The sequence below is a fragment of the Lytechinus variegatus genome, chromosome 4 (genome assembly GCF_018143015.1).
Source record: "Lytechinus variegatus isolate NC3 chromosome 4, Lvar_3.0, whole genome shotgun sequence".
In the NCBI taxonomy this organism is placed as follows: Eukaryota; Metazoa; Echinodermata; class Echinoidea; order Temnopleuroida; family Toxopneustidae; genus Lytechinus; species Lytechinus variegatus.
This window is the reverse complement of record NC_054743.1, coordinates 64,998,942-65,026,000: the sequence shown is the minus strand read 5'-3', so window position 1 is coordinate 65,026,000 and position 27,059 is coordinate 64,998,942. Positions and strand designations below refer to the sequence as shown.

Here is a 27,059-nt window from a genome sequence, read left to right as displayed (position 1 = left end):
AAAGAATATATAGGCATATATCTATAAATGTATTTATGTGTTGGCGCGGGGGGGGGCGGGGCGCTGAATGTTTATATATTATGTATATGTACGTACGCGAGATGTGAGAATGGCACATAAATTCATGGGGTTTTTTTTAGTTTACCAGAGGGGACCATCTTTTCAAAACACACAACGATAAGATCCAGAAAGTGTGGGGGAAATAAAAAAAATGTAAACGAGAAGAGAAGAAATTATACAATTAAAAAAAAAAATAAAAAGAGAAAAGAAAAAAAGGAAGAGAAAGAAGAAATATGAAAATATTAGGGGATATCGATCAGTTCACTGTAGACAAAAGTTTATTGCGAAAATATTTTTAAAAACATGGTGAAAGTTTAAGAACAATCTATAAAAGATTAGAATTTTTTCGGATTCGTGACGTCTTAAACGGGCAGCCTACGGCCCCATGTGTGATGAAATGCATAATTAAATTTCACTTTTTTACGATTACGGTGATCATTTATTTTTCACTTTTTTTTTAGAAACGGGTGTGAAATAATTTGTCTATATATAGGCTTATAAGGTACAGTATCAACATACTTATCTGAGAAAACGAAATTTCATTATTGATTGCATGTAGGAAATTAAAGCTGTTCACATATGACGTCTCAAATCAAAATAGATTCTAACCTTTTTCATTCTTTGATGGATTTTTCTCAGACCTAATTGGCAATATTCGTAATCATTTTCTTTTTTGATATATTTAGTAAACTTGTTGTCAGGGTGATTATATACTCGAGTCCCCGTTTTAAATCTTTTAAAAACATGTGGTAGATCCCGCCATCAGAAGCAAGAAAAGAAGAAGAAGATGTTGTCTTGGGTGATCAATTGCACCGGCAATTGCACAGCAGCAACTCGTAGCGACATATGAGCCCGGTATACAATTATTATGATCGGGTCATATGAGCTGTCGATGTCATGCATGTACTTGAAGGACTCATCTTGGGGCGCTCGAGTTTTTACCGCACACGACGCAACTACACGGCGCGCTATATAAATAGCACAGCGCCGAGACAAAGCAAGTACAACTTCGATCTTCGATCCTAAAAAATACTCGAAAATCTGTTTTCCCTTCTGCATCAATTATGTCTGCTCACAGAGACATTTATAGGTCTATAGCACAGCGTTCGAAACTATATCCGGTAATTCCACAAGTAGTAGAATTCAACTTCCACAGCTATACTTGCTCGTTTCAAAGACGCACAGCAGTATGCCTAACTTGTGACCGTTCAGTTTCAGATGCACCGAACACCACGTCGAAATTTGTCAAGCACTTGAAAAAACACAGAAGGCGGTGAGTATATTACTCGACGACGACTCGCTTACATGGACTTGTGTGTATACACGTGCATGTGCATATACGACCGTTGTACGCATCCTGTATACGCAGCATTGCAATGGTACATTTTATACCCTAGCTGACTTACAAAATATTATCCTAATATGCGCGCGAATACACACACGTTTCATGCGTTGACTTACCATATAATAAACGCGCGATGGCATGCATATATACATGCTCACTAGGTTTTAAGTCATTTCTCTAGTTTGCTTGGGTGGTGCATATTATATTGGCATAAACATGGATACGTCGGATAGCAATCCTGCGGTCGGATTCAAGTTGAAGAAACTGAGTTCAAAGATTCCCCAAGTCATTGACTTGAATTTCTACAATTACACCTGTACATTTCAGAGGCGTACAGCAGTGTGTATCGTGTGCGACAAAGGGGTTTCGGATGACCCGCACTGTACATCAAATTATATCAGGCACTTGAAGTGCCACCACAAAGAGCGGTAAGTCACTGGATCATCTGTGCTTCGCTCCGCGCACAGACATGACTGCATATAAACATGTACGTTGGAAGCAAGTCACATATGTGTCAGGGCATGTCCGTGCTCAATATTGTAATGTACGTATTATTATGTTTCACAACGTTTTGATTTGAATTTATTTACAGCATTATAAGTGCAAAGTTACATGCACTATGTCCAAACATATTATAGGCCTAGATATTAGAGATGTATGTCTACAAGAGAAAGAGAGATGAGAGTAACACTGTTAGTTATAAGTATAACTTGTCAATAATGATATGGCGCCACTGTTCTTATGAGAGATCCTTAATTTTACGGCAATGATGAAGGTTCCGCAGTTCGTTTTTGAAAATGGAGGGGAGGGGGGGGGGGGGGGCAAGAGCTGACCACATGCAAAATTTACACAGAAGACGGGACAGAAGATTGTAAGCCCACACAATAGATTGTATTTTTGTAAACGTTTTTTATTCACGCTGAAAGAAACTTCAGGTCAACTTGAATCCAGATTTTTTATTGTAAGCTGTTACTCTTGTCAATGCACATGCACCGGCCCTCCCACAACTTGAAAAAAAGTGGTAAAATGAGTTGACTTAATTCAAGTCAACTATATGTATATTTGCATTATAACTGATGAATGATTCCAGGCATGGACGGAAGTCCCAGAGGACGCGTCCCCCCTACCCACAAAATAGTAGGGGCCAGGACACAATTAATATCAATGACAAAAGCCCTACCATTTTTGGTCTTTAATGATGGAAAGAAATACATCATTAAAAAAACTTGTATTTTGGACGACATGACCTTGTTTGGTGATTACCTTTCTTTCTTTCTTTTTTTTGCTTGTCAAAAATTTCCAGCCCCTAGCTGGTTCCCATATTCATTGAGGGAGAGATTTCTGCCCTTGACTCCAGGTCAACTTGAAGCCAGATTTTCAATTACATCAAAGACTCTTCTGACAGTACTCGTATATTTATCAATCGTTTCATTTCTGAGAAGGATATGCAATATATGCACGCCCCTCGACCCCCAAAGAAATAGAAAATCATTGGATGGTCTCTAGAATGTGCAGTGTTACTGTATATCCTATCTTCAAGTCCTCTCTCTTGTGGCCTTGAAATTGACAGAATTCTGTTTGTACATTAATTTTACTGCAAAGTACATTACAGTCATGGATATTTTGTATGTCATCCGCAGCATGCATGCATACAAACATTCTGTTCGGATTGAAAAAATTGTATGAAAATATCACCTAAAGTGAGGGTGACTTGAGGTCATATGTTTCAGGTGTTCATTTCCCTCGCTGCACATAGCTATATAAATGATATGTATATATAGATATTAAAATTTGGAACCGCACCAAAAAAAATATTTCATATACTTTTTTTTTGTAAAATTTTGTCAGCCTGCATTTGTATGGGGAAATACAAAATTTTGGGGTCCATTGCTTTAATGCTGAAGAAGGCGATATAGCTTGTCTTGTCGATTGGGGCGGCAGAAATGGGGGGGGGGGCGGGGGCACCGGAGTCCCCCCCCTCGAAAAAATTCCCGCGTAGGAAAAGTGTTTCTTTTTTCAAAATGAAACACCCCATTAATTTTAGGTTAGAAAATCACAAAATTGTTGGCTTGCACTTCTCGCATCAATAATTATCTAGTAAGGTACTTTTCCTGTTCATTGTTACAAAAATGCTGAGAATGTGCAGTTTTCAGGTTGGAACAAATATTCAGCTCGCGCTTTGTGCTCGCATTATTTCGATTTACGGTGAGGTATCATATTCCTGAGTCGCTAAATGCAGTCCTTAACAGATTATTTTTTTGGTCAGTATATTAAAAATTTCAGCTGGCGCTTTACGCTCGCGTTAACACTTTAATTAGTTAGATAAGATAGACATGTTTGCTTGGAATGTTTAATTTTTATGTTTTATGGTATTAAAATGTCCAAATATTTGAGCTCGCGATTCGCGCTTGCAACATCTCGCAAGGATACCCAGATATCAGCGTTATTGACCAAAAGTGGGTTTTACAACTTCAGATTTTATTTTTTTTCCCCAAAGTTATCGTTCGCTCGCAGATGGTCCTATAAATCATATCTTATTAATCAGAAATCGCTTCAAAATGGCTCTGCTCAATTAAATTACTTCAGAACACATAGCTATGTACTAAATAGGTTCATTATTGCGGATTGAAATAATCGCTAGAGGGTATTCATTTGTCTCGCAATCTACTATGGTCAACAAGGAAATTCGTGATCACTCTCGCAAAAAGTGTTCACTGGCTTTCTAGCTATATACTTCACGCAGATGATAATCTCATTGTGAAGATATCCGTTTTCACCAAATTGCCCTTTTTGACATAAAGGTGCCCTTTTGGGGCTCTGCCCCCCAAGGAAAATACGTTCCGACGACCCTGCTTGTCGACTTAATACCTTGACGAAATAACGTTATAAAGTCAACATAGCGAGATAGTTTTCTCTCCTTCTTGACGTATATGTCAACATGGAGAAATTGGCCTGCTTTATTCGGGGCTTTATCGACTTTTTAAAAGTTGTATGTCAGCCTGGCGCGATAATTTTCTCGCCATAAATGGCAATTAAGGTTTAATCTTGCCATTCGTGCACCACATGCAGTTGGTAACGAATAATTAAAATTGGAAAATAAAATAATGTTTCTCCGCATATATGCATGTATCGACATAAGAACATTAGGCCTATTTTGTCCAGACAGTCGAGAGCCCTGCATGGGAACAATTTTTTTTTTACAGGGGATACTGATGTATAGACAAGCAAAAAAAAAGGGGGGTCACAAGTTTCTATCAAACTGTCATTTTGGTCGGGCATTTCTCCATTTTGTCACACCTACAAGAATTCCAGGGGGTGCTGCCAATGGAGAATGATACACGCAACACACCCCAGGAAAAACTCGGGGGTGCTTCGATCAGCACCCCATTTCCCTGTGCTATGATTATGTCGACGGTCGTGGCAACGTAAATTACCTTTACTTTAATTCATCCTTATGTAGGCATGTATGTCGACCTATGATCATGCATACGAGTTTGGTCTTCAATATCCTTTCATTAAAGGAAACTGAAACCCAAGGAGAGAATCAGTCTAATTGGAAAAAGTAAAATGAGAGGAATAATTTAAATCAAGTTTCATCAAAATCGGTTATGATATAAGCAAGTTATGGACGTCTAAAAAGTCTTGTTGTACTATGGGGGTAACTCAAATTGGCAAGCGTGCTTCTAAATTATTTTGTGAACAACTCTCCATTTGCATATTGTACACAAATTTTCAGATTTTTCCCTTTATTTTACATATTTCACATTATCTCCTCCTGACCTTGACATATGTGGTGTGAATTGTATTTTCCCATGATATATGTTGTGCTCAGAAGGAGGAAAGATGCGATTCAAAAGATAATGAGAAAAATCTGAAAATTTGCGTATAAAACGAATTGAGAGTTGTCCACAAAATCAGCCATTTTGAAGCACTTTGCCAATTTGAGGATCCCCATATACAACAAGAGTTTTCAAACTTCCATAACTCGCTTATTCTGTAACCGATTTTGATAAAACAACTTTTTAGAATGCTCATCTCATTTAATTCTTCCTGATAGGATAGATTTTCCCCTTGTATTTTGGTTTCCTTTAAAATGACATATAAGCCTGATGTTAGGCAAAGTAACTCTCTCAGTCGCCCCTTATACAGTGCATGGGTATAAAAAACAGGCCAGTTTTGAAGTCTATACAAAAATTTGTTTCAAATTATGATATCAATATTTTGATGTTAGTAAAGATGCTCTGAAATCTTATCTTTGAAATGCAATAAAAAAAAAAAATTGTTCATGCTTGAGCGAACACGGGACGTTTTCATCGGGGGTTCAAAAAGAGGCTTGCGCCATGGCAGAATATGAGTAATTATGATGATCAGACTTCTTGCTAATCAGCAGACTTCCTCTTAACATTGTCATTATCTGTGCCATAATTTTTGAATTATGCTGTCAAAATTTATTTACAAATTTATTTATTTATTTGAATATTTTGTTTTGTTTTTTTCATTTAAAATCTGAATTTTCCTTCATAAGTAAGAAAAGAAGACTTTTTATCAACCAAAGCAAGAAGATTTGCATTATTAATTGGGAAAACTTGTAATTCAAATCCTTTTATTCTGTGAAACAAGTTATGGTACCTTTAAAAGACATAATTTTTCAAGGGGTTATAGATTCCGACCAAGTTTGACAAGACAAACAGGAAGGGATTCATGTCTGTATAGCAATGGTGTATTGAGTCAATTTTGAAGGAGCCAGATATGGCAGATCGGGTAAAATGTATCAGGAAGTTGTGAGTGAGCAAAGCGAGCACGCAAATATTCCCACTTTATTACAATATCAAATTTTGTGATAGATTTTGACGTAATATTCAGAAAAATCAAAATAAGATATTTTACTTTCTATCTTTCCTTTTATTTCCTTTCCACTTTTTTTTTCTTGGTCATGATTTTTTTAATTGGGGGGGGGGGCATCCCCGAGCCCCCGCCCCACTGTATGGCACTGTTTAAAAGGCACCATAACCGCTCTTCCATACTTCGGTTGAAAAAAAAAATTGCTTGAAGAAGGAATATTCAAAGCTAAAAGAGAACGTATTAAAAAGAAACAACAACAGAACAATTCAAGCAAGTAGATTTGAAAATGAATTTTGACCGCATAATTTGAAAAAGTATGGCAAATATAATGAAAAGGTATAGAAGAAGTCTGCTGATTAATAAGAAGTCCGACCATCATATTTACAATTTTATGCCATTTTGGCGCAAGTCTCCTTTTTAACCCCAGACAAAAACATTCCATGTTCGCTCAAGCGTGAACGAAACTAGATATTTTTATAGCATTTAAAAGATAAGACTTCAGAGCACCTATTAACACCAAAATATAGACAGGCATAATTTGAAACAAAAAATTTATAGACTTTTCAAATCTGTCCCGTTTTTTGATACGCAGTGTATAGTGACTACGGTTGTCAACTTTTTCAGTCATTCGTTTGCCATAGATCAGTTTTTATTTAAATGATTTTTCCCCGTAGCTATGAGGAATACCTCGCGAGCAAGGTTCAAAGGAGACCGAGAAGACGATCGCGACGACCTCCCCCACCACCAGATCGATCACCATCTCCACCACAAGGTCGTCAACCATCTCCACAACCACGCCGACAGCCGTCTCCACCAACTTTTAACCAGCCATCTCCTCCACAGCAGCGTTTACCTTCTCGGCCGCCACAACGCAGACCATCTCCGCCGCAACAGCGTCGTCGACCTCAACCACGTCAGCGATACTCGCCGCCAATTCACCAACCATCTCAAGCTCGCCGGCGACCATCCCCACGACAGCTCCCGCCCTCTCAAGTTTACGCCACGATTTTCGGGGACGAACTCCCGATGCAATCGGGACTGTCGGCGACCGTGGACCAACCGTCGACGTCGATGGCGATTGAGGAATCGAGGGACGTAACCGCCGAAAGCATCGCCTTATCGGGGGCCATAGGACAATCCTCGACTATGATGAACATTGAGAGACCGAGAGTTGTAACCGCCCAAAGCATAGCGTACGCCTTCCCCGCGGTTGATGAGGTTGATGATGACGACTTCACTTTCCCATCCACTGAGTCAGAAACTTGCATTATTCAGGTATGTCGATCATAGATTGAAGAATCCGCTTTTTCTTCGGAGTTTTTTTTTTCATGCCTACTTAGCAGAGCGAGACTAGTATTATAGGCAGCGCTTTTCTGACGGCGGTGGCGGCGTCGTCAACATTGAAATCTTAACCTATATATCATGATATGGTTATAAGTTGTTTTGAAATTTCATCATAACGTAGAAAGTATATAGCCGCGCTATATACAAGTCATACTCTACAGAGAAAATTTCAATTTTGCCAGGTATAGGCCTAATTTTTCAACAATTATGTGATATGGAGATACTACATAATATGAAAATGGGTTCAATGTTTCTATTTGCTGTCTTTATTTCTTGAATAATTTAGAGGCCAACGATATGAAAACAAGATATTGACCCCCCCCCCCCCCCCCCCCCCCCCCCCTCCTTGTTGACGTTTTTGTACGGAGCCCAACCCTCGACACACCCCCAATTCTGACCAATTGAATTGCAATCTTGAAACATAGATGGCGTACCGGTACACCGTCCCAATCTTGGCAGGAAATATGTACGGTAACCCCGGCCGTCCCCGCATCGCACGTCGCAGCCAGCCAGTTAGCTAGCTTTACCCGGGCCAGGTGCGGCGGCGACCGGCCGGGCGCGCGCTGTATCGATGATTATCGCATGCACAATATATCGCGTGGCACATTCACACTCACAGCAGTATTCTAGCAGACGGGGCAGCCGAGTTACTTCGAATAACACCAAATTATTATCTAAATAAAGTAGTTAGCTGCAAATTTTGAGAACCAGACGATATCTGATAGTGAAGACATGGCTGTGGAGCTAAAGGTAAATTCAAGAATCACCATAATTCTTGTGTATTTTGCATTTGTTTTGTGAATTAAGTTGTTAATGTGAGTCCATTCGGTCTGTTGCTGTTGCAATTAAGTTTGGATGCACGCCAATAAATATGATGAATTGCAGATTGTGAATGTGAGGAGGGACGTCATAAATACCAGGTACATGAGAGGCAAAGAGCTAGAGATAGATATTGTTCAGGAGTTATATGACCAAATCTCAGATTTAGGAACCACTCATTCATTTATTTGTTTATGCGCACTTTTGTTTACAATCATGACGTTTTGTATTGCGATCATCATCAAGCTCTCGCGCTTTGACTTTTCAAAAAACCCTCCCAAAGTTGTAAAGGCTTCTAACGACAGCCTGATTCATTATTACCTGATTATGCTCATCCGCTGTGTTGTTTAATTCAATATACAATCAAGACTCAAGTTACATGTATGTGTTTTATTGTAGAAATTCTGAATCTTTGTGAGGTACAATTTCAATCTGTTGATCAGTTGATTTATATCTTGCAAAAATCATAGAAATTATTATCCCTGCAAAAAGTTGATTTGAATTTTGAAATAGAAAACATATCAGACAAGCTGATAAAAACATTAAAATTTCATCAAAATCAGATGTAAACACTAAAATGAGAAATTTATGACATTTTAAGTTTTGCTTTTTGCACTAAACTTATGGTAGGGGGTCCTAAAGCTACGCGGGTCCTAATGCTGCACACCACTCATCGTGCATGCAGTTTTTAATGGCAAATGCGCACTCTGTTTGTGGAACTGTGACTGCAGAGTGACGAACGATTCCTATTCCATTTTTCTACAGAGGCTGCAGTAAGTCTCTAAATGCAGAGAAAACACACAACTGTTTGGAATTTTGGAGTTATATTCACTTTACTTTCATATTATCCTATGATAATGTGAACATATTTTACAAATTGAGGCACAGGAAATACTATTTTTTTATTGATTAATGGAGTGCATAGTTTTAGGACCCCTTCTACATCGGGCGGCAAAATCAAGGTGTTCGGAAAACACGGCAGGATTTTCGTATTACGTGAGTTTTGCGATATTCATGGTTAATGATCTTGAAAATGTTTGCAACAAATTAGTTAAAGATAATTTGTTCAGATATTGAAATTGGCATATTTTTTATTGTTTGAAAACAAAGTACATAGCTTTAGGTCCCCCATCATACACATCACAAATTAAAAAGTAGATGATGTTGTTACAGTGCTTACATTCTTTTTTAGTTTATTATATAGAATGTGTATGTAACTGATTTTTTTTTATTTAAACAACACGGCTAAAATTTCATCACTTTTTTTCTTACATGCAATTGTAATGAAATCTCAGCCATACATACCAATCATTAACATTTACAAGGCATCAGATGAAAAGTACTTCATCTACATTCATGAAAATGTGCAGAAAGCTTACCATTTGTTGTTAAGGAATCTGTGTTTGAACTGTATTTCTTTGTTATTCTTCAGACAAGTATTTTGAAATAATCTATAAGATACATTTTGCAATACCATGTGAAACTTCAACTGACAACCCTTACTTTTCACTTCCGTTTCAAGCAAGTGCTGGTACTTCTGCGCTGGTAGTTGTAGAGTATGCTGCAAACCTGCACTGTCATGATGCATGGTGTCGGGGAGGGGGTATGGGTCTACTCGTTTACAAGAGTCCTTTCCTGAAACCTGTCAAACAGTGTTGAATTATGAGCTATTCATTAAATATTACATTTTTTGTTCCTCATATTGCACAAAACAATGATCTGCACATTATGAAATGCACTAAATCAGCGCTTCTCAACCATTTTTAACTCGAGGACCACGTTGACTCTCAAATTTTTTTCGAGGCCCACCTACCAAAATGTTAAGAAAGCGATGTGACTACTTGTCTTGACTCAAAGATAGACGATGATTTAATAATGGGCATAGTGCGTATAACTTTCAGTAGCCCGGCCTTTGAGCCCCTCCTCTAAACGTATACAACCATGACAACATAACAGCTTAATAACAAGCTAAATAACTTCAACATTTGACACACAAATATGATTTTGCATTACTGCCAGTCATGATGAATCCAAATTTAATGTATTCAGGGTCAGATTTTCTTAGTTACATTCAGGGACTTTTCAATTTGTTTCCTCTTTCGCCCTTCTTAAATCGCTTTAAAAAGGTCCATGAAATTTGAACTCAAAGCCCTGAAGCACGCTCGAAACAAACAGTTCAAGAACTAATTGCATTCGCAAAGGTCCGGTAAATGGGAGACAACTAAATTCTACACAATATGCATGCATGATAAGGTTCAAAGATCGAAACCATCATAATCTGTACATGCATATTGCAACATGCATAAAGCATGCTTTACCTTTGATTGACCCACGTAGACCGATGAAAAATAACATATTTGGGCTGTCGGACAGGTCCAGGTCTTTGAAACATACTATATTTTATCCCCCATTTTTTCTTTCTCTGGAGCTTCTCCCGGACCATCAGTTTAAGAAGCACTGCACTGAATTATCTTTTTTTTGGGGGGGTGAGGGCTACTCTTTCACAACCTACAGTATAGCTTAAATTTGCAGCACGGAATAAGCTTTAACCTTTATACAGCAAATGGGTATTTCCAGGGCTCTTTTGAGTCTGGGTGGGGGGGGGGCAAACTGCCTGAGCCCCTGTTCAATTTTTCCCTGGCAGTACACATTATGCAAATGCAGGAACTCATACCTCTGTATTTCTTTTAAATAATTCAACTTTCCCTCATGTTGTAAGTTTTCTGAACTTTATGGAATTGGATCCTCATCAAAATTTATACGATTTCAAATTTTTCATTCAGAAGATGATTAAAGATATGGTAAGTGTACAATGTATGACATCACCATCTCCCCCATTTGCATAATGACCAGGATGAGTATAAAAATTGCATAATTGTAAAAAAAAGTAAAACTTGACATTACCATTAAACTTATTTCAGATCTGGCTATGTTTGTTGAATAAACTATACACAGTTTAGCCTTGGTCAGCAATTTATGCCATATGAAATAGAAAGATTTTAAGTTAAAACAGGAAAAAGTATGTATTGGGGAAAAAAGAAACTCTTGATCATAGTACATGTAATTTGTTTTTTTGTCAATATTTTATTGTTAGTATGCTTCCATCAAACAAACTCTAGTCTACATGTAGGTTGATTTCACTGATTAATGCACATCAGTAAAACAGAAAAAAAGATGTTTTGCTGACGAAATTGTATGCTTGTGCCAATATATTTTGTCTCTGTTGATATATTTACACATGTATGTTTCTTAGTAATATTTGAAATATTATTAATGCATAGATAAAACATGTTTCAGAAAATCATTTTCATGTGACCTACATTCTTGTCAGCTTTGATGTTTATGATAAGATTCCTCAGCCAAATTGAGATCAAATTGACGCTTCAGAAAATAATTTTTATTTGACCTCTCTTCTTGTCACACTTTGTGTTTATTATCAGATTTCTTTGCAAAATTTGAAATACATATTCATGTACAATATATTGACATTTCAGAAAGTCATTGTTATATTTTATTTGGCCTGTTATGTTCTTGTTTTGGTGTTTATAAACAAATTTCTTTGCAAAATTTGAAATGCATTGATGCATCAGAAAGTCATTTTTATTTGACCTATTACATTCTTGTTAACTTTTGCAGTACATGAGCGGGTTTGGTAATGAGTTTGCGACGGAAGATCCCCGTTGTCCTGGAGCCTTACCGGAGGGTCAGGTATGTCATTGTCTAACTGACAATAATTTAATTTCATTTCCTTTTATTTATTTCGACAATCTCGACTGTTAGTTACAGCAATATAGATACAGCGTAATTTACAAATGGGCATTTTAAGCAAATTCCCGTCATTTGTTGTTTTAGAGAAAATCATACAATGAAGTGTGTAAAGTTGTGTTGTGTAACGTCAGTTACCATGAAAATTCCCAAATACAGATTAAGAATAGTGGTGACCAATAAATATCACAACATGCTAGTGTGATTGGCACCACTTTACATGTTACACTCATGAATGATATGAGCCTGAGGTAAAATTGTGCCAAGAAAAGACATGAAAGAAGGACAGAGGGTGACGAAAATTATTTATCATTTAAGGAATAGCTGTTTGTATAGTAAATGAAATTTGTAAGTAAGCAAAAATGAACAATTATCATAACTTGACAATCTGAAGATCGTTAGCATGTACATACATGTTCCCCAGAATCAAACCTTGATGAGAAATAATGGTTGATTGGCTAGTTAGTGCTAAACAAAGAAGAATGAAATTTACTTTCATTTTGTGTATAGTAATATATGATTGAATTGGATAATTCAGTATCACATACTTTGAAAATGAATATGGAAAATTGTCATTCGTTATTCTTAAAGAAATGATACTGAAGATGGGCAAAATATTGAGAAATTAGAGTGTAAGAAGAATGCAATGTACATAATGAGTTAAAATGAATTTCAAGATTGAACAGTTATGAGTTTTAAAAATGTAGCAGCTCCAATAAAGTCGTACCTTATCAAATTATGATAAATGATATATCTGTAAAGCACTTATAATGGATATGCCCTTGCAATGTATTAATTGCTATATAAAGCGGATTAGTATTATTATTATTATTCATATATTTCCAGATTATGATTAGATTAATTTTTCCGTGTAATGTTTGTGAATGTATCTTTTTTGCATTGTAATTCTAATCAGTTTGCCTTATGACTAGTTGCAAGTATGAATATTTCTCTTTCAACAGAACAACCCTCAGAAATGCCCCTATAACTTGTACGCTGAGCAGCTGAGTGGGACGGCATTCACGGCTCCGCGGGTCCACAACAAGCGATCCTGGCTCTACCGACTCCGCCCATCTGTCGTCCACACCCCCTTCAAGCCTATCAGCAATGGGAACATGACAAATAATTGGGACAGCTGGCCACCAAATCCTAACCAGGTAACAGGAAAAACAAACATGATAAAAAAATATCTATGGTTTTGATTATGCTTCAATTTTCTCTTCAGAAACAAAGCAAGGCTTTTTGCTAATCACGCCAGATTGCCACCATTGTTCTTTCATTCTTTTATTTACATTCACATTTCTTTTTGCTATTCTCTCACATTCCATTCATTACTTAAATCTTTTGTTATTTCGTCTAAATTTTGCAATTGTCATGAGTTGTGTTATTTTATTCGAAAATCATTTGACTGATTTGATTCTCAATGTATTGTATTTTTCTTTTGGAGGTGTGAATTATTGAATTTGAATTTTTCAGAAATATTTTTTTCTTTTCTAGCTGCGTTGGCGTCCATTCGATATGCCCCATGAAGGCTCCGGACCAGTTGACTTTGTTCAGGTTAGTGTACAAACCAAGTTTTGTCAAAGTTAAAGGTCCTCCAACCACCTTACAAATTCAAATGTACAGTTTTTATTATTTGTGAAAATAAAATGGCTCTTTACAATCTCACAAATCTTCTATGGGCCCAATCTGATATAAAATTAATGTGTTATTGATCAGATCGGCCAAAACTATGGAAAGCATGCAATGCAAATATAAAGAATGCATGTGTCTGTTCAAATTGTATTCTAGATATGTTACATATAGTCATACATGTATCCTTTTCTTGACAAATCAGTGTGCTTTTCTCTACATTTCCGAGATAAAAAAATTGTGCCAATAGTGGATTCCATGTATAAGATTTCATCAATCACAACTACATGTAAGACCTGCCCTGATCAGTCAGGTGACATCATGTAACCTTGCATTCTTTATTTTGACGGTGTTGAAATCAAATCCTAATATGTATATTAAGATTTTATCCAAGTAAAAAAATATAAAATGAAACAAAGTCAGATTGCCAAATTCTGATTATGTCTACTTGTGCAAAATCATAATTTCTATGATAATTCAACATTAATTCAATATTAACCCTAATATATCATTTTTTCACTTTGGGTGGCTGTCGCAAAAGGAACCCTCCCAAGATGGATAATGAACATCTATTTATGCTCCGAGATTTATTTTATGGTTTTCATGTATTCAATTTATTATTTTTTTTAAAATCATGATTAGGGTCTGAGTACAGTTTGCGGAGCAGGGGATCCAAGGACCCGACACGGCACTGCCGTACACATCTATACCTGCAATGCGTCCATGTCAGATAAGTAAGAAACCATTGAATGAATGCAATATTATTGTGTAAAATATTATTTTTAGAGATTTTTACCATTTTAGCATACATGTTTATTGATGTTATTTTGATAAAAGTTCATCCAGATATCAACTGGAGCTATGGCAACCACCCCCAAAAGAAAAAACCCACAAAATTAATGATAGTGAAACACAGGGAAATATTGCATCTTAGCTACCGGTATTATGATATAGAAGTAGAAAATTCTACAAAGTTCATGGGCACACTATCGTACAAATATCCATGCTTGTAAATGGCTTTTGCTAGTTAATATATAAAACAATCCTGTACAGTGACTTTGACAGCGTATGGATTATGAAAATTCATAAAAGCAACTCCATGTAAATGGTGTGTTTTCAACTTCATGTCGTTGTTATTGTTGTTCTTATTATTTTGCAGGAGTTTTTACAATTCTGATGGAGACTTTCTCATAGGTAAATATTATTTCACCATACATGAGCTTTTTTTTTGTAGAGAAATGAAAATATCCTCTGACCAATTGATGATGACGATGATGATAAGGAGGAGGATGATTGTGAAGGCGATAGTGATTATGACGATATTGATTATGATGAAGATCATGATGATGTTGATGATTAATGATAATGATGGTGAAGATTATGATGAACATATCTATGATGATGAAGATGATGGAGACGGTCATGATGATGAAGAAAATGATTAAGATCATGAAATGGATCATAATGGTGGAGATGGTGGATGATGAAAATGATGATAATGAAGATGATGATGATGATGGTGATGAGGATGATGAGGATGATGATGATGAGGATGATGATGATGATGGATGATGATGATGAAGATGATGATGATGATGAGGAGGATGATGATGATGATGATGATAAGATGATAATGAAGATGATGATGATGATGTTGATGATAATGAAGATGATGAGGAGGAGGATGAGGATGATGATTTGGATGATGAGGATGATGAGGAGGATGATGATGATGATGATGGTGATTGTATCTTTAGAGTATTGTAGAGAACAAGAAGAAATCATTGAAGATGATGATGATGATTGTATCTGTAGAGTATTGTAGACAACAAGAAGAAATAAATGCGCTAAGGTACTGGACATCTGAAGTTCAGGGCTGAATTACTAGTTTTCAAGCTTCATTCTTCAAAGTTTTATTAATTCACACTATTTACAAGCTTGTCTGCTAGAGGCAAGGTTAATGATTGAAACTGTTGCATGTCTTTCACACATATTATTTTTGTCTTTTTTTTTAAATTGTATTTAATCCAGTTCCACAGGAAGGGGAGCTCCTCATCTACACCGAGTTTGGGAAGTTGATGGTGAATCCTAACGAGATCTGTGTTATCCAGGTAAATATGAGCTGGACGTCTTGGTCCCATTTCATCGAGATAACAAATGCACAATTTCCATATCAATTTCTCTATCAGCCAATCAAATGAAATGATTTCAGTGGCTTAAAACTGATATCGCAAATTTAACAAGTTTTATGAAATAGGCCTCTCTCTTCATGAAGAGATGATAAATTTTGAGGGGGATCCATGGCTGACCAAGGGGGGGGGGTCATCAGCCCAGATATGCCCCATGTAACTGTTGTACTTGAATATGGTTTTCCATAAACTTTAAGTTATCAGATTGTACAATGAATTGTTCCGTTTATTGTGAATGCCCTTTGTTGAAAGCCAGGAAGTGTGTCGCAAAGCAAATATTCAGTGGTATACATGTACACCGATGGTGGTGATCTGCAAAATGGCATAACACTGGATAGTTAAAAAAGAATTTAATTTTCCTGATTTTTATGTTCTACTTTCAGCAAGGAATGAGGTTCAGTGTGTATGTGAATGGACCTTCAAGAGGCTACATTCTAGAAGTTTTTGATGGCCACTTCACCCTTCCTGACCTTGGTCCCATAGGTAAGCTTTGGTGTTAGGTTGGTCCAATACAGGGCCAGCATTACAGGGTAGGCTTGCGGGGAGCAGTCTATGATTTTCAAGCAGCAGGGAAGAGAAAAGAAAAAAGAAGGATGAATAAAAAAGGGGAGAATGGAAGAAAAAGGAAAGAAACCAGAGTATTAGATAAGATGTCTTAATTGTGTAACTTCATAATGCCCAAATTCCCTGACTCTGTCCCTGGTTCTATAGGGTAAGCTGTAAAGTGACATGACATTATGCTCCTGCAACATTTGCCTAAAAAGACTAGGGGAGGGGGGCTGATTCAGCCCCCATCCCTCAACATTTTTTGACCACGTCGCTCACTAACTTTTTACATTCAAGTCTCGTTCAACTTTTGAGACCAAATTTGCGACCCCCGGGTACGCGGTTCCGAAATTACGCAACATTTCGTATGTGCATGCAGACCCAAAATGGCACGAAAACGTGAATTTTTTGTACAAATCCAACGCTAATAGAGTTTTTAGCCAAAGTTCATAAATGTGTCCTTATTTTTCTTCTACTGATTGAAATCAATTAATTCCATCCTATTTATGGTCCAAATAAAGTCCCTGACAATTTCCATTGAAAAAACAATAAAAAACAATAAAAATAAAGTCGAAAAACAAAGAAATACATAAGAAATTTAGAAAACAATAAAATACACAAAAAATACATATAATTTTGAATTTTTTTTAGTACATTTGATCAGATTCATATAAAGTATCTGTGTACCAAAAAATTAGCATGCTAGGGGCATTATTTAGTTAATTAAAGCAAAATTTTAATTTTACGAATAAATTAGCATAATTAATTAGCAATGAGATGTTTCGCAGAATTTGACTGTGTAGTTTTGTAGATAATGCCATGGGTAACACGCGTGCCAAGTTTCGTCTCAATCGTGTGATCGACGGCCGAGATCATAAGGGGGGGGGCTGGATCAGCCCCCCAGTCTTCTTAGGCATCGAAATAGCCCAGTCTATTTATGGTTAATATCTCAGAGGGTATAGAGTTAGGATTGTAAAAGAGTTTTTGGTTCAGAGTTAAGATAAGGAGTAGGGTTTATTCAATTTTGGAGTTCAGGTGTTGGGTTTGGCTTAACCCTAAATAGACTGGGCTATTTTGACACCTAAGAAGACTGGGGGGGGCTGATTCAGCCCCCCCCCCTTATGATCTCTGCCGTCGATAGCACGATCGCGACGAAAATTGGCACACGCGTTTCCCATGGCATTATCTACAAAACTATAACATCAAATTCAGCAAAAATCTCATGTCTCATTAATTATGCTAATTTATGAATAAAATCATAAGTTTGCTCTAATTAGTAAAATAATGCCCCTGAAATGCTAATTTAGGCATCTGATCAAATTGATTTTAAAAAAAATTCAAAATCACATTTATTTTCGTATGTATTCTATTGTTTTCTAAATTTCTTACGTATTTCTTTGTTTTTCGACTTTTTGATTTTAATTGTTTTTTCAATGGAAATTGTCGGGGACTTTATTTTGACCATAAAAAAGATAAAATTAATTGATTTTAAGCAGTAAAAGGAAAAATAATGATACATTTATGAATTTTGGCTAAGAACACTATTTGCATTGGATTTGTACACAAATTCATGTTTTTGAGTAATTTTGGGTCTGCATGCACTTACGAAATGTTGCGTAATTTTGGAACCGTGTACCCGGGGTCACAATTTTGGTCTCAAAAGTTGCGCGAGACTTGAAAGTAAAAAGTCAGTGAGCGACGCGGTCAAAAAATTTCGCGCGGCGGATTTATCGCAAAAAATGTCGAGGGGGGGGGCTGAATCAGCCCCCCCAGTCTTTTTAGGGTTAACATGCTGATTTTTCATTGGAGCTACATGTATTGTCTCCAGAGCAAATGTTATGGAACTGGCTGTACATATTTCATTCAACGTTTATGCTGAGAAACTAAATGAATTGGACTGAACTCACCATTTTGTAGGACTTGAAGCCATGAACTTTTGACTGAAAGACAAGAGTCGCACCACTAATCCATGATGCCCCGCCAGTTCCTAGCTCTTAATATTCAGCTCATTTCTCCTTCCCATGTTTTCATAGGGGCCAACGGACTTGCCAACCCCCGTGATTTCCTGACCCCGACAGCCTGGTTCGAGGACCGTCCAAGCGATTACACCATGATCAGCAAGTTCCAGGGCAAGCTCTTCTCGGCGAGTCAGAAGCATTCTCCGTACGACGTCGCAGCGTGGCACGGTAACTACCATCCTTACAAGTACGACTTGGACAAGTTTATGGTGATCAATGCCGTTGCTTTCGATCATGCAGTAAGTATGATTGTTTGTTTTTTAATGATAATGATTATTTATTATTTTGGGGGATTCCTGCAGCATTGTTTTCCATTTTGATTAACTGAACAAAGTGTTCATGAAATATTGTTTTCATAATTTGCTTGAATTCAACTGGGCCATGTTGCATAACTTATGGTGTCTCCAAAAATTTGTACACTACATACAACAATACAAAAAGAGAAGATGAACTACATTGAACCCAAAAATCCCTAACTTGGCTATTATAAGGTAGAATGAATTATATTGCATATGAAAGAAGACCTTATACCCTTTGTTTGCACATAGTTGCAAATTGTGCTCAGTCATGCTGGAATGTTTACTAATTATAATATGCAATAATGATTATTTTCAGACGTTGCTGTGATCATTGAAGCATAGTACACAATGCTTTAGTGATCATGACTATATTTCCTATTTTTCTGAGAGATGAGATGAAATGCTTTCATTTGATATGCAATTTTTGAGTATTTCTATTGGTATTACATGTTTTGCAAATGATTGCAGACGAACCATATCCGACTGCTGTTGATCTAGTTCATGAAACCTGGACATGAGGGTAATCAAGTGTCACTGATCGTCTTGCACAAGTCTTAGGTCACATGATCAAGGTCAAAGGTTATTTTTGTGTTAGTTTGACGATGTATTGTAACTTTAATCGTATGTTGTGAATGGAAAAATGAATAATTCATCTCATTTTTCTCTAGGATCCGTCAATCTTCACAGTCCTAACCTGCCAATCCAACAGACCCGGTACTGCCATTGCTGACTTTGTCATCTTCCCACCTCGTTGGTCTGTTCAAGAACATACCTTCAGACCACCATACTACCACAGTGAGTATATATATATTCTAGCATTGAAAATAGATGGGAGCGACAAGCGATACCACTCTCGTGTGCTTTTGAATCGCTCTTGCATCTGCCTAAATCTGCCAAGTATGTAGTGACTCCCAACATGAAAATTGCACCGGTACTCGCCCATCCAGTCTCCCATCTACGCCTGCATAGTAGCCAGACAGCCAGGCCATTGCAGCTGCAGTTTTTATTTCCATGCGTTGTCACTTTCTGACGTGTAACTGAGTGGAATTTTTAGAATCACGGGAGTGGCGTTCCAGAAGATGCGCAGCACCTGTCTTGCCGTAACTTTGATAGTGAGACAAGCAGGACAAACTGCAATGTTAACCCATGCATTGAATCATGAGAAAAAAAAAGAATGGCTCTCAAAAATGAAAATGACTCAGATGGTAAAATGAAAAATGGCTCTCAAATTTTTTTCAAAATGGCTCCCTAAAAATAAAAAGTAATTTTAACACTGATATATTCTCCATTTTCATACACCCCTTTGTCTATTTCTTCTCCTATTTTTGTTGGCTCTTATTCTGTTCAGAGGATGGGGATGGGGAAGGGCACCTTATTTATTTTTCTTAATTGAATAAAAGGGGCATTACAGAGTTACAGGATTGGCTTTTTGATGATCTTCTTTTTTTCTCTTTCCATTCCTCCTCTTCCTTCTCTCTCCTTCTTGTTCTTCGTTCCCCTCCTCTCTCTTCCTTTCTCATCTATCTCCTCATTTTTCCTCTTCCTTTTTTTGGTGTTTCTTTTCATTGTATTTTCAACAAAATATTGGTTTTTACAATATCTGTACGGTGTTTTCTTTCTATTCCCCTTAGGAAACTGCATGAGTGAATTCATGGGTCTCATCAAAGGAAAATATGAAGCAAAGGTAAGATCATGCATAATAACACCCAATAACAGTTTCTTTTGTTTCTCTGTTATTTTTTTTAATAGGTCCATTTGTATAATAATGATAATGATAATAGGCATTTATATATCGCCATCTATCTAGAAATATTCTATTCTGAGGTGCATTGTCATTGTTATTATAACCCCAGCTTTAGCTCGGGCTGCCTCTCAGCGCTCATGCATTCAAGGAATTAATCCTGCAGGGGACCTATTCACCTCACCTGGGTCGAGTGCAGCACAATCTGGATAAATTTCTTGCTGAAGCAAACTATGCCATGGCTGGGATTCGAACCCACGACCCTCTGTTTCAAAGTCAGAAGACTAACCCCTAGGCCACAACGCTCCATAATGCAGCTTCTAAATGCATATACCCTACTGCGCTTAATACTTGGTATCATATAATTGCTACAGCTGTAGATGAGCTGCCGTAAAGGCGAAAAGCAGTCAAGGAATAAATCCTACTGGGTTCCCATTCATTTCACCTGGGTTGTGTGCAGCCAATAAATTTCTTGCTGAAAGAAAGTAACTTCTTAAGTAAGATTTGAACCCACGACCCTCTGATTAAAAGGCAAGAGTAACACCCACTACACCAGGATTCTCCTCTACTCAGGGGCGTCGATCCATTTTTCAGATTGGGGGGGCAAAATCATTAACATTCCAAAGGCGCTGGATCGTACAAGACACCCACATATACACAAGCGCGCACACACACGCACACACACACACACCCTCACACACACACACATATATATATGCGACTCATGAGACACAGACACGTCGTATCTCACCAACAAATTAATGCGAGCGCGAAGCGCGAGCTGATTTTTTTTTATAGTATACTGGCAGAAAAAGCGTGCCTGTTTAGAACTGTTTGTAGTAACTCATGAGGAGGATACATATCTCATTACACAGATAGTACGAGTGGCGAGAGTGAGCTAAAATTTCTTTATATTCTAACCTGAAAGCTTGATATTCTAAGCATTTTTGGTACCAATGATTAAGATTGGTATCTAAAAGAAGAATAGATGCGAGCGCGAAGCGCGAGCTGAAAATTTGATTTTTCGATCTGAAAAAAGTGACAGTTTAATGGACGTTTTCGATAAAGAACAAGATATATAGGCCTATCCAGGAAATGATGAATGCAAATCGAAGCAGGAGTTCTTTTGAGGCTTTAAAGTGAAAATGGGACATTTGCATTCACCTATTTAATCATGAGAAGTATGGGTTTTTGCTACAGAAATGATGCGAGCGCGAAGCGCGAGCTGAAAATTTTTATATTCCAATCAGAAAAGCAGGCATTTTGAGCACGATTTTAAATAAAGAACGAGTTGTGTATCTCATTCTCGCTTGCTGCATTACAATCTTGTTTTTTTTTTTTGGCCACATCCGGAATTATTGGGGGGTCAAAATGATATGTTTGCCCCCCCAATATTTTCATTGGTGGGGCGATCGCCCCCCCTGCCCCCCCAGGATCGACGCCTCTGCCCACACCACGTGATGAATCATCTGCTGTTAAGGCGACCGCACACCTTATGGTTGGTCTGCGACTCAATTTTGGAATAAAACGTAGTAGAATTTGATGCTAACTTTGACACTTGGTATATCTTACTGTGTAATGTTTGAAATCACCGTACGAATACCTATGTTCAAATCTGTGACTATGCTAACATCCTTCAGTAGAATAAAAGCAAATTTAATACCTAGTCGTAATGATGTCAAAGCAGTCGTACGATTGGTTACGATTTTAAACTAATTTGGCCTTTACTCTAAAATAAAGGCTTGCAATCTTTCAAAATGGTTATATTAGTATTCCTTCAATTGATCTTAACCTCAAAGAAAATGATTATGTTCCATTCACATTTTCAGAAAATGAGCAAAATGCGATTTGTTCCGAAATCGGATCGCGAACAGTCGTAAGGTGTGCGGTGGCCTTTAAACATACGCAAATACATTTACATGTATTTCTGTTTATTAAAAGGGAATTCAGTGGTTCCCAAAGTGCGCACCACTTGTGTGGTACCTGTACATCAAAATGGTGCATGGAAGTCACTTTGGAGGATAAGAAACTTAATCTTCTAATTTTTCAATAAATTGTTTTATTTTGTATTCATGTTTATGTTAGTAATAGGCCCGAAATCACAAAGGTGGTTTTGAAAACCCACAGTTAAGTCCATGGTTTATGCAGATTTCCTGTATAAATTATGCTTAATTTAGCGCGTATCAGGCGCGTGTATAAAACATGTCCAATGCTGATGCACGCATTTGTCACAGTGTGTCAAATTGAAGCCTGTTACCATGGTTAGATACACTATTTTATTCATGAGTCCACTCTTCAAACAGTGGACTCATGAATAAAATAGCATATCAAACCATGGTAACAGGCGTCAATTTGGCGCACTGTGACAAATGCACGCATCAGCATTGGACATGTTTTATACACGCGCCCGATACCTGCTAAATTAAGCGTATTTTACCGTATACAGGAAATCTGCATAAACCATCGACTCGATCGTGGGTTTTCAAAACCACCTTTGTGAATTCTGGCCATAGAGTTTGGGACCTGCTAAAGGGCCTTGGGTGATCTTATTCAGGTTTCTCTGTAGCATTTGAGTGTTTTCTATTGATTTTTTTTATTTGTTGTTTGTGTGTGTGTAGGAGGAAGGATTTCAACCCGGCGGTGCTTCCCTTCATAGTATGATGACGCCCCACGGTCCGGATGCTACGTGCTTTGAAAACGCTTCCAACGCACCTCTCAAAGCTGAACGAATTGCTGATGGCACGATGGTGAGTACAGGATCCCTATTCATAAAAACTTGCTATAATAGCAAATGCTCAATTTCTATAGCAAGTTCAGTATCAGCCAGTCAAATTGCTTGACTGGCTGATGCTACATGCTTTGAAAATGCTTCTAACGCACATCTCAAAGCTGAACGAATTGCCGACGGGATGATGGCGAGTACAGAGTCCGGTTTCAAAAAGACTTGTTAAAAACAAGTGCTTAATTTCTATAGCAAGTTCAGTATCAGCCAGTCAAAATGCTTGATTTCAAATGTTTGATGTCGCACTAGATCACTAACATCAGTGCTACATGTGGGACTTGAATGCCATGTTCTGGCAAAGCAAATTACAAGATTGCAAGTAATTCAGCTGGTCATTCTCCCAGTTGATGCATGGGTAAAGGAGGAGCCCAGCTCAGGCAAGACTTCCATATGTCCCCTCCACCAAAATTGAAAAAAAAAATATGGAGGTTTATCAAGAATTATCTAACCTTTATCTAAGAGATTTAAGAAGGAAAAGTTGGATACATACCCAAAAATTGCTTTATTCGGTCAAAAATTTGAGTGTGTGTAATTCCCAATGGCATCGGTTTATTTAGTCAGAAAAATAAATACCCAATACTCTTGGAGAGTAGACTAGTCGTAATATCGGTTGATAATCGTTTTAAAACCCATGGCTATCAACAATTCCTGCTACATGTAGCTCAGTGAGTAAGGCGACAGACAGAAGATGCCTCGATCAGCAGCGAGAGGTTCTAATCCAAGTTCCAACCAGAAGTAAGAAGAAAAAAAGAAGAGAGAACAAAAGAGGGGGGTTTTGGAGAAGTATTTTTTTTTAATTAGTGGAGGGGACATATGGAAGTCCCCAGCTTATCCATGTCAACAGCTATAAAACAATGTCATAGCAACATGCAATATCCCGAGCAGTAATAAAGGCACACTCAAAATATTTCAGTTTCTGTATAAAAAAAGTGCAGGCTAATTTTAATTCATTCTCTACAGTATTCCTGTATTTTTGTCTTAAGACCAGCTAATTATAACACGCAGTAAATTACAGACCACTCACAGTGTTAGTTACATGTACTTCACTTCTAACCCCCCCTTCCCATTATTAAAAATGTGAGAAAAATCATTAGATTTACTTACTTAGTACATGATATTACAACTGAAAAGTGAGTTGCAACTTGCAAGGAGTTTTCTCCAAGATGTTGGTAGTGCATCCTACAAGTAGCTTTCCCCAAACCTTCACAGCATGGGTCTTGCAGGTACATATACTTGAATGCAACTGACCCACCAATATTCAATCAGGCCGAAGATGCATGCACTCTTTAGTAAAGCCCTGTGCCTGTTGAACATGACTTGCACAGTTTCCTATCCAAGACATGCACCCATTGAAATTCTTGTCCCTATTCAACAATGTACTTGGTTTCAATATGTTCCAACTGGAGTAAATCAAGTATGTCCCATATTCGATTGTTTTCATCCTGACTAATTTCAAGTGACTATGGCCCGTATTCTGATGGCAGGTTTAACTTAAACCCAGGTTTAAAGTGGTGGTTTAAGTATGGGAAGCCAAGGGTATCAAAAGTTTTATTAAGTTGTATGTTTTTTATGTTTACTGTGCTCTTTCCTCATTCATCGATGGTGAAGACAATCATCTATTTATATGTCCTAGACAATTATGAATGATTTGAGAGCCAAATGAGCTGAAGTATGATATATCTTCTGTTAGTGATTTATGTGATAATTGGCTATCCATACTTAAACCACAACTTTAAAGCTGGGTTTAAGTTAAACCTGCTATCAGAATACGGGCCATTGTGTTTATACCTTTATTTTACATCTGATTTTGAAAGAATTTTCAGTGTCAAACATTTGTTTGATTTTTCCTTTTTTAGTCAAAGCAAATCTTTCGGGGGGTAGAGGATACTTGATCATTTTAACTGTCTAAAGAAAAAAACATTGAAGGTCTTGTTAGATTGCCCACCAGGGAGTGTAGAAGGTGCATGTAAATTGTATAAGGGTATAGGGACAAGCCAGTTATAATTGTGACAACAGTTAATTTTTTTTAATGATTACAGATGTTGCTATATAAGAGTGGAGCGTCATTATGATATATATTTCTGACCATTTGTATCTACATCTTTTACCTCCAGGCATTCATGTTTGAGACGAGTCTAAGCTTAGCCCTGACTGAATGGGGAGATAAAACTTGTCAAAAGGTAGATCCAAGCTACTACGAATGCTGGCAACCGCTTCAGAAACGTTTCAAATCGGAAGACGGCCAAGCGATGGCGTGAAACCGCTCAAAGTGGAAGATTCGTCAGCAATATCGATTCTGTTTCTCCATTCTTGCAGTCACATGGCAGCTTCGAGATCATTATTTTTTTTTTAAAGGGAAAAACTTGTGGTGGGAAAGATTTAGATAATTGTGAGATTGCATTTTTCTTTTTCATGTATCAATAGGAATGCTATTAAACTATTTAAGGATGCGCTAGCATTCACGCCTCCCCTCTCCCCCACCCCAGCCAATAGCTGAAATGTTCAGGTCAAACATGTTTGTAGTAAAAGCCATTGATGTAGTCGAGGCTGGCTCTCCAATGTCCTGAATGTACCAGCCTTGAATTTATCACTGGTCCCAGCCGCTTATTATAGTATTATGGAAAGTCTTCCAATAACAGTCCCATTGTATGAGTTTTGTGTCAGTGAGAAAAAGTAATAGTGGATGAATTCAGGGATCAGACAAAGATTGATAATGAAGAAAATGTTTTTTTCTCTGTGTGTTGCTTTCCTTTTAGCCCAGATTCTAATCAGTGAGGTCGTAATTCATGCTGCATTACACAATGGGGAGTATTTTGTTTGAATTGATCATGTATTCTTTTTATTTGTTTCATTCATGGAGTGTTTGTTAAAAAAATTAAAAAATATATATCATTACACAGTTCACATAGTTGAGCTTTATAATTGAAAAGGAATGGTCTCTGGTCACTTTAGGAAAGTCGACACTGAAATCAGCTACTTGTATCATAAAAAAAAATAATTATACTGTTCACTTATGACCAACAATATCCAATATCGTTTGACGAATATCAGGGGAGTCTACGTGACACACGGTGTTGAAATCAAATTCAATTTATCTTTAATCATATGTGTTACCTACCCCATTAGCAAGTTGTGCAATATTGTTTTCAAATATAATATATTACTACAATCATTCAGCTTTTAACACACAAGGATGCTGTTGTAAATATCCCAATTTCATCATACAAGCATAATTTAGGAGTTCAATTGTTGTGCACCAGCTATTTGATTTGAAAGCGGATTTGTTAAATACCCTCTCAACAACACTATCTGGCTAGCATTTGATGAGTTTTATAGTCAAGAGCAAAGGTTTCTCAGTTGGTAATTAGTGAAATTTGCATGGAAATGAATGGTTCTAGTTTTTTTTTCCATTAAGAATGCTTGATTGCTTTGAATCCAATAAATGGCTACACAGCTACAGCCAGGAAGATAATATAAAGCTAAGTAGAGTACATTGTATATGCATATATTAGATGTGCTATATGAATGAGCTTTTTTTTCATTATAGTGTGAGTACAAGATTATATTTTTCAAAACTTTCATCAATTTAAGTCTTTGGCACCGAGTGCAGAACAAATCAGTTTCCATCATGGGATGTTTTCAAAAAATATTTTTTTAAATGTTTTAGAGAGTATGAT

The 27,059-nt window shown here is 37.2% G+C and overlaps 1 protein-coding gene across 4 annotated transcripts; it reads left to right on the top strand.

Moving 5' to 3' along the window:
• Window positions 1–970: 970 nt before the first annotated feature.
• On the top strand, window positions 971–26,368 carry LOC121414551 (homogentisate 1,2-dioxygenase-like). 4 transcript variants are annotated; one of them, XM_041607763.1, is made up of 14 exons: window positions 971–1,333; window positions 6,922–7,522; window positions 12,047–12,118; window positions 13,138–13,332; window positions 13,673–13,732; window positions 14,450–14,541; window positions 14,967–15,001; window positions 15,839–15,918; window positions 16,380–16,479; window positions 18,576–18,799; window positions 19,528–19,654; window positions 20,491–20,543; window positions 23,219–23,347; window positions 25,497–26,368. In XM_041607763.1, exons 1-14 carry the CDS (start codon window positions 1,125–1,127, stop codon window positions 25,638–25,640), a joined length of 2,121 nt encoding a protein of 706 aa, XP_041463697.1. In that variant the 5' UTR covers window positions 971–1,124; the 3' UTR covers window positions 25,641–26,368. The 4 variants fall into 4 exon arrangements, with proteins under 4 accessions (XP_041463697.1, XP_041463696.1, XP_041463698.1 ...); XM_041607762.1 differs by lacking the exon at window positions 971–1,333 and adding an exon at window positions 1,607–1,833; XM_041607764.1 differs by lacking the exon at window positions 971–1,333 and adding an exon at window positions 1,876–1,949.
• Window positions 26,369–27,059: the final 691 nt, after the last annotated feature.

Bases quoted from the DNA above. Each gene is read 5' to 3' on its own strand.
- LOC121414551 (XM_041607762.1), top strand. From the start codon at position 1,622: ATGGATACGTCGGATAGCAATCCTGCGGTCGGATTCAAGTTGAAGAAA. The intron at 1,834-6,921 runs GTAAGTCACTGG...TTTTCCCCGTAG, and splicing joins AAGTGCCACCACAAAGAGCG to CTATGAGGAATACCTCGCGA. The intron at 13,333-13,672 runs GTAACAGGAAAA...TTTCTTTTCTAG, and splicing joins GGCCACCAAATCCTAACCAG to CTGCGTTGGCGTCCATTCGA.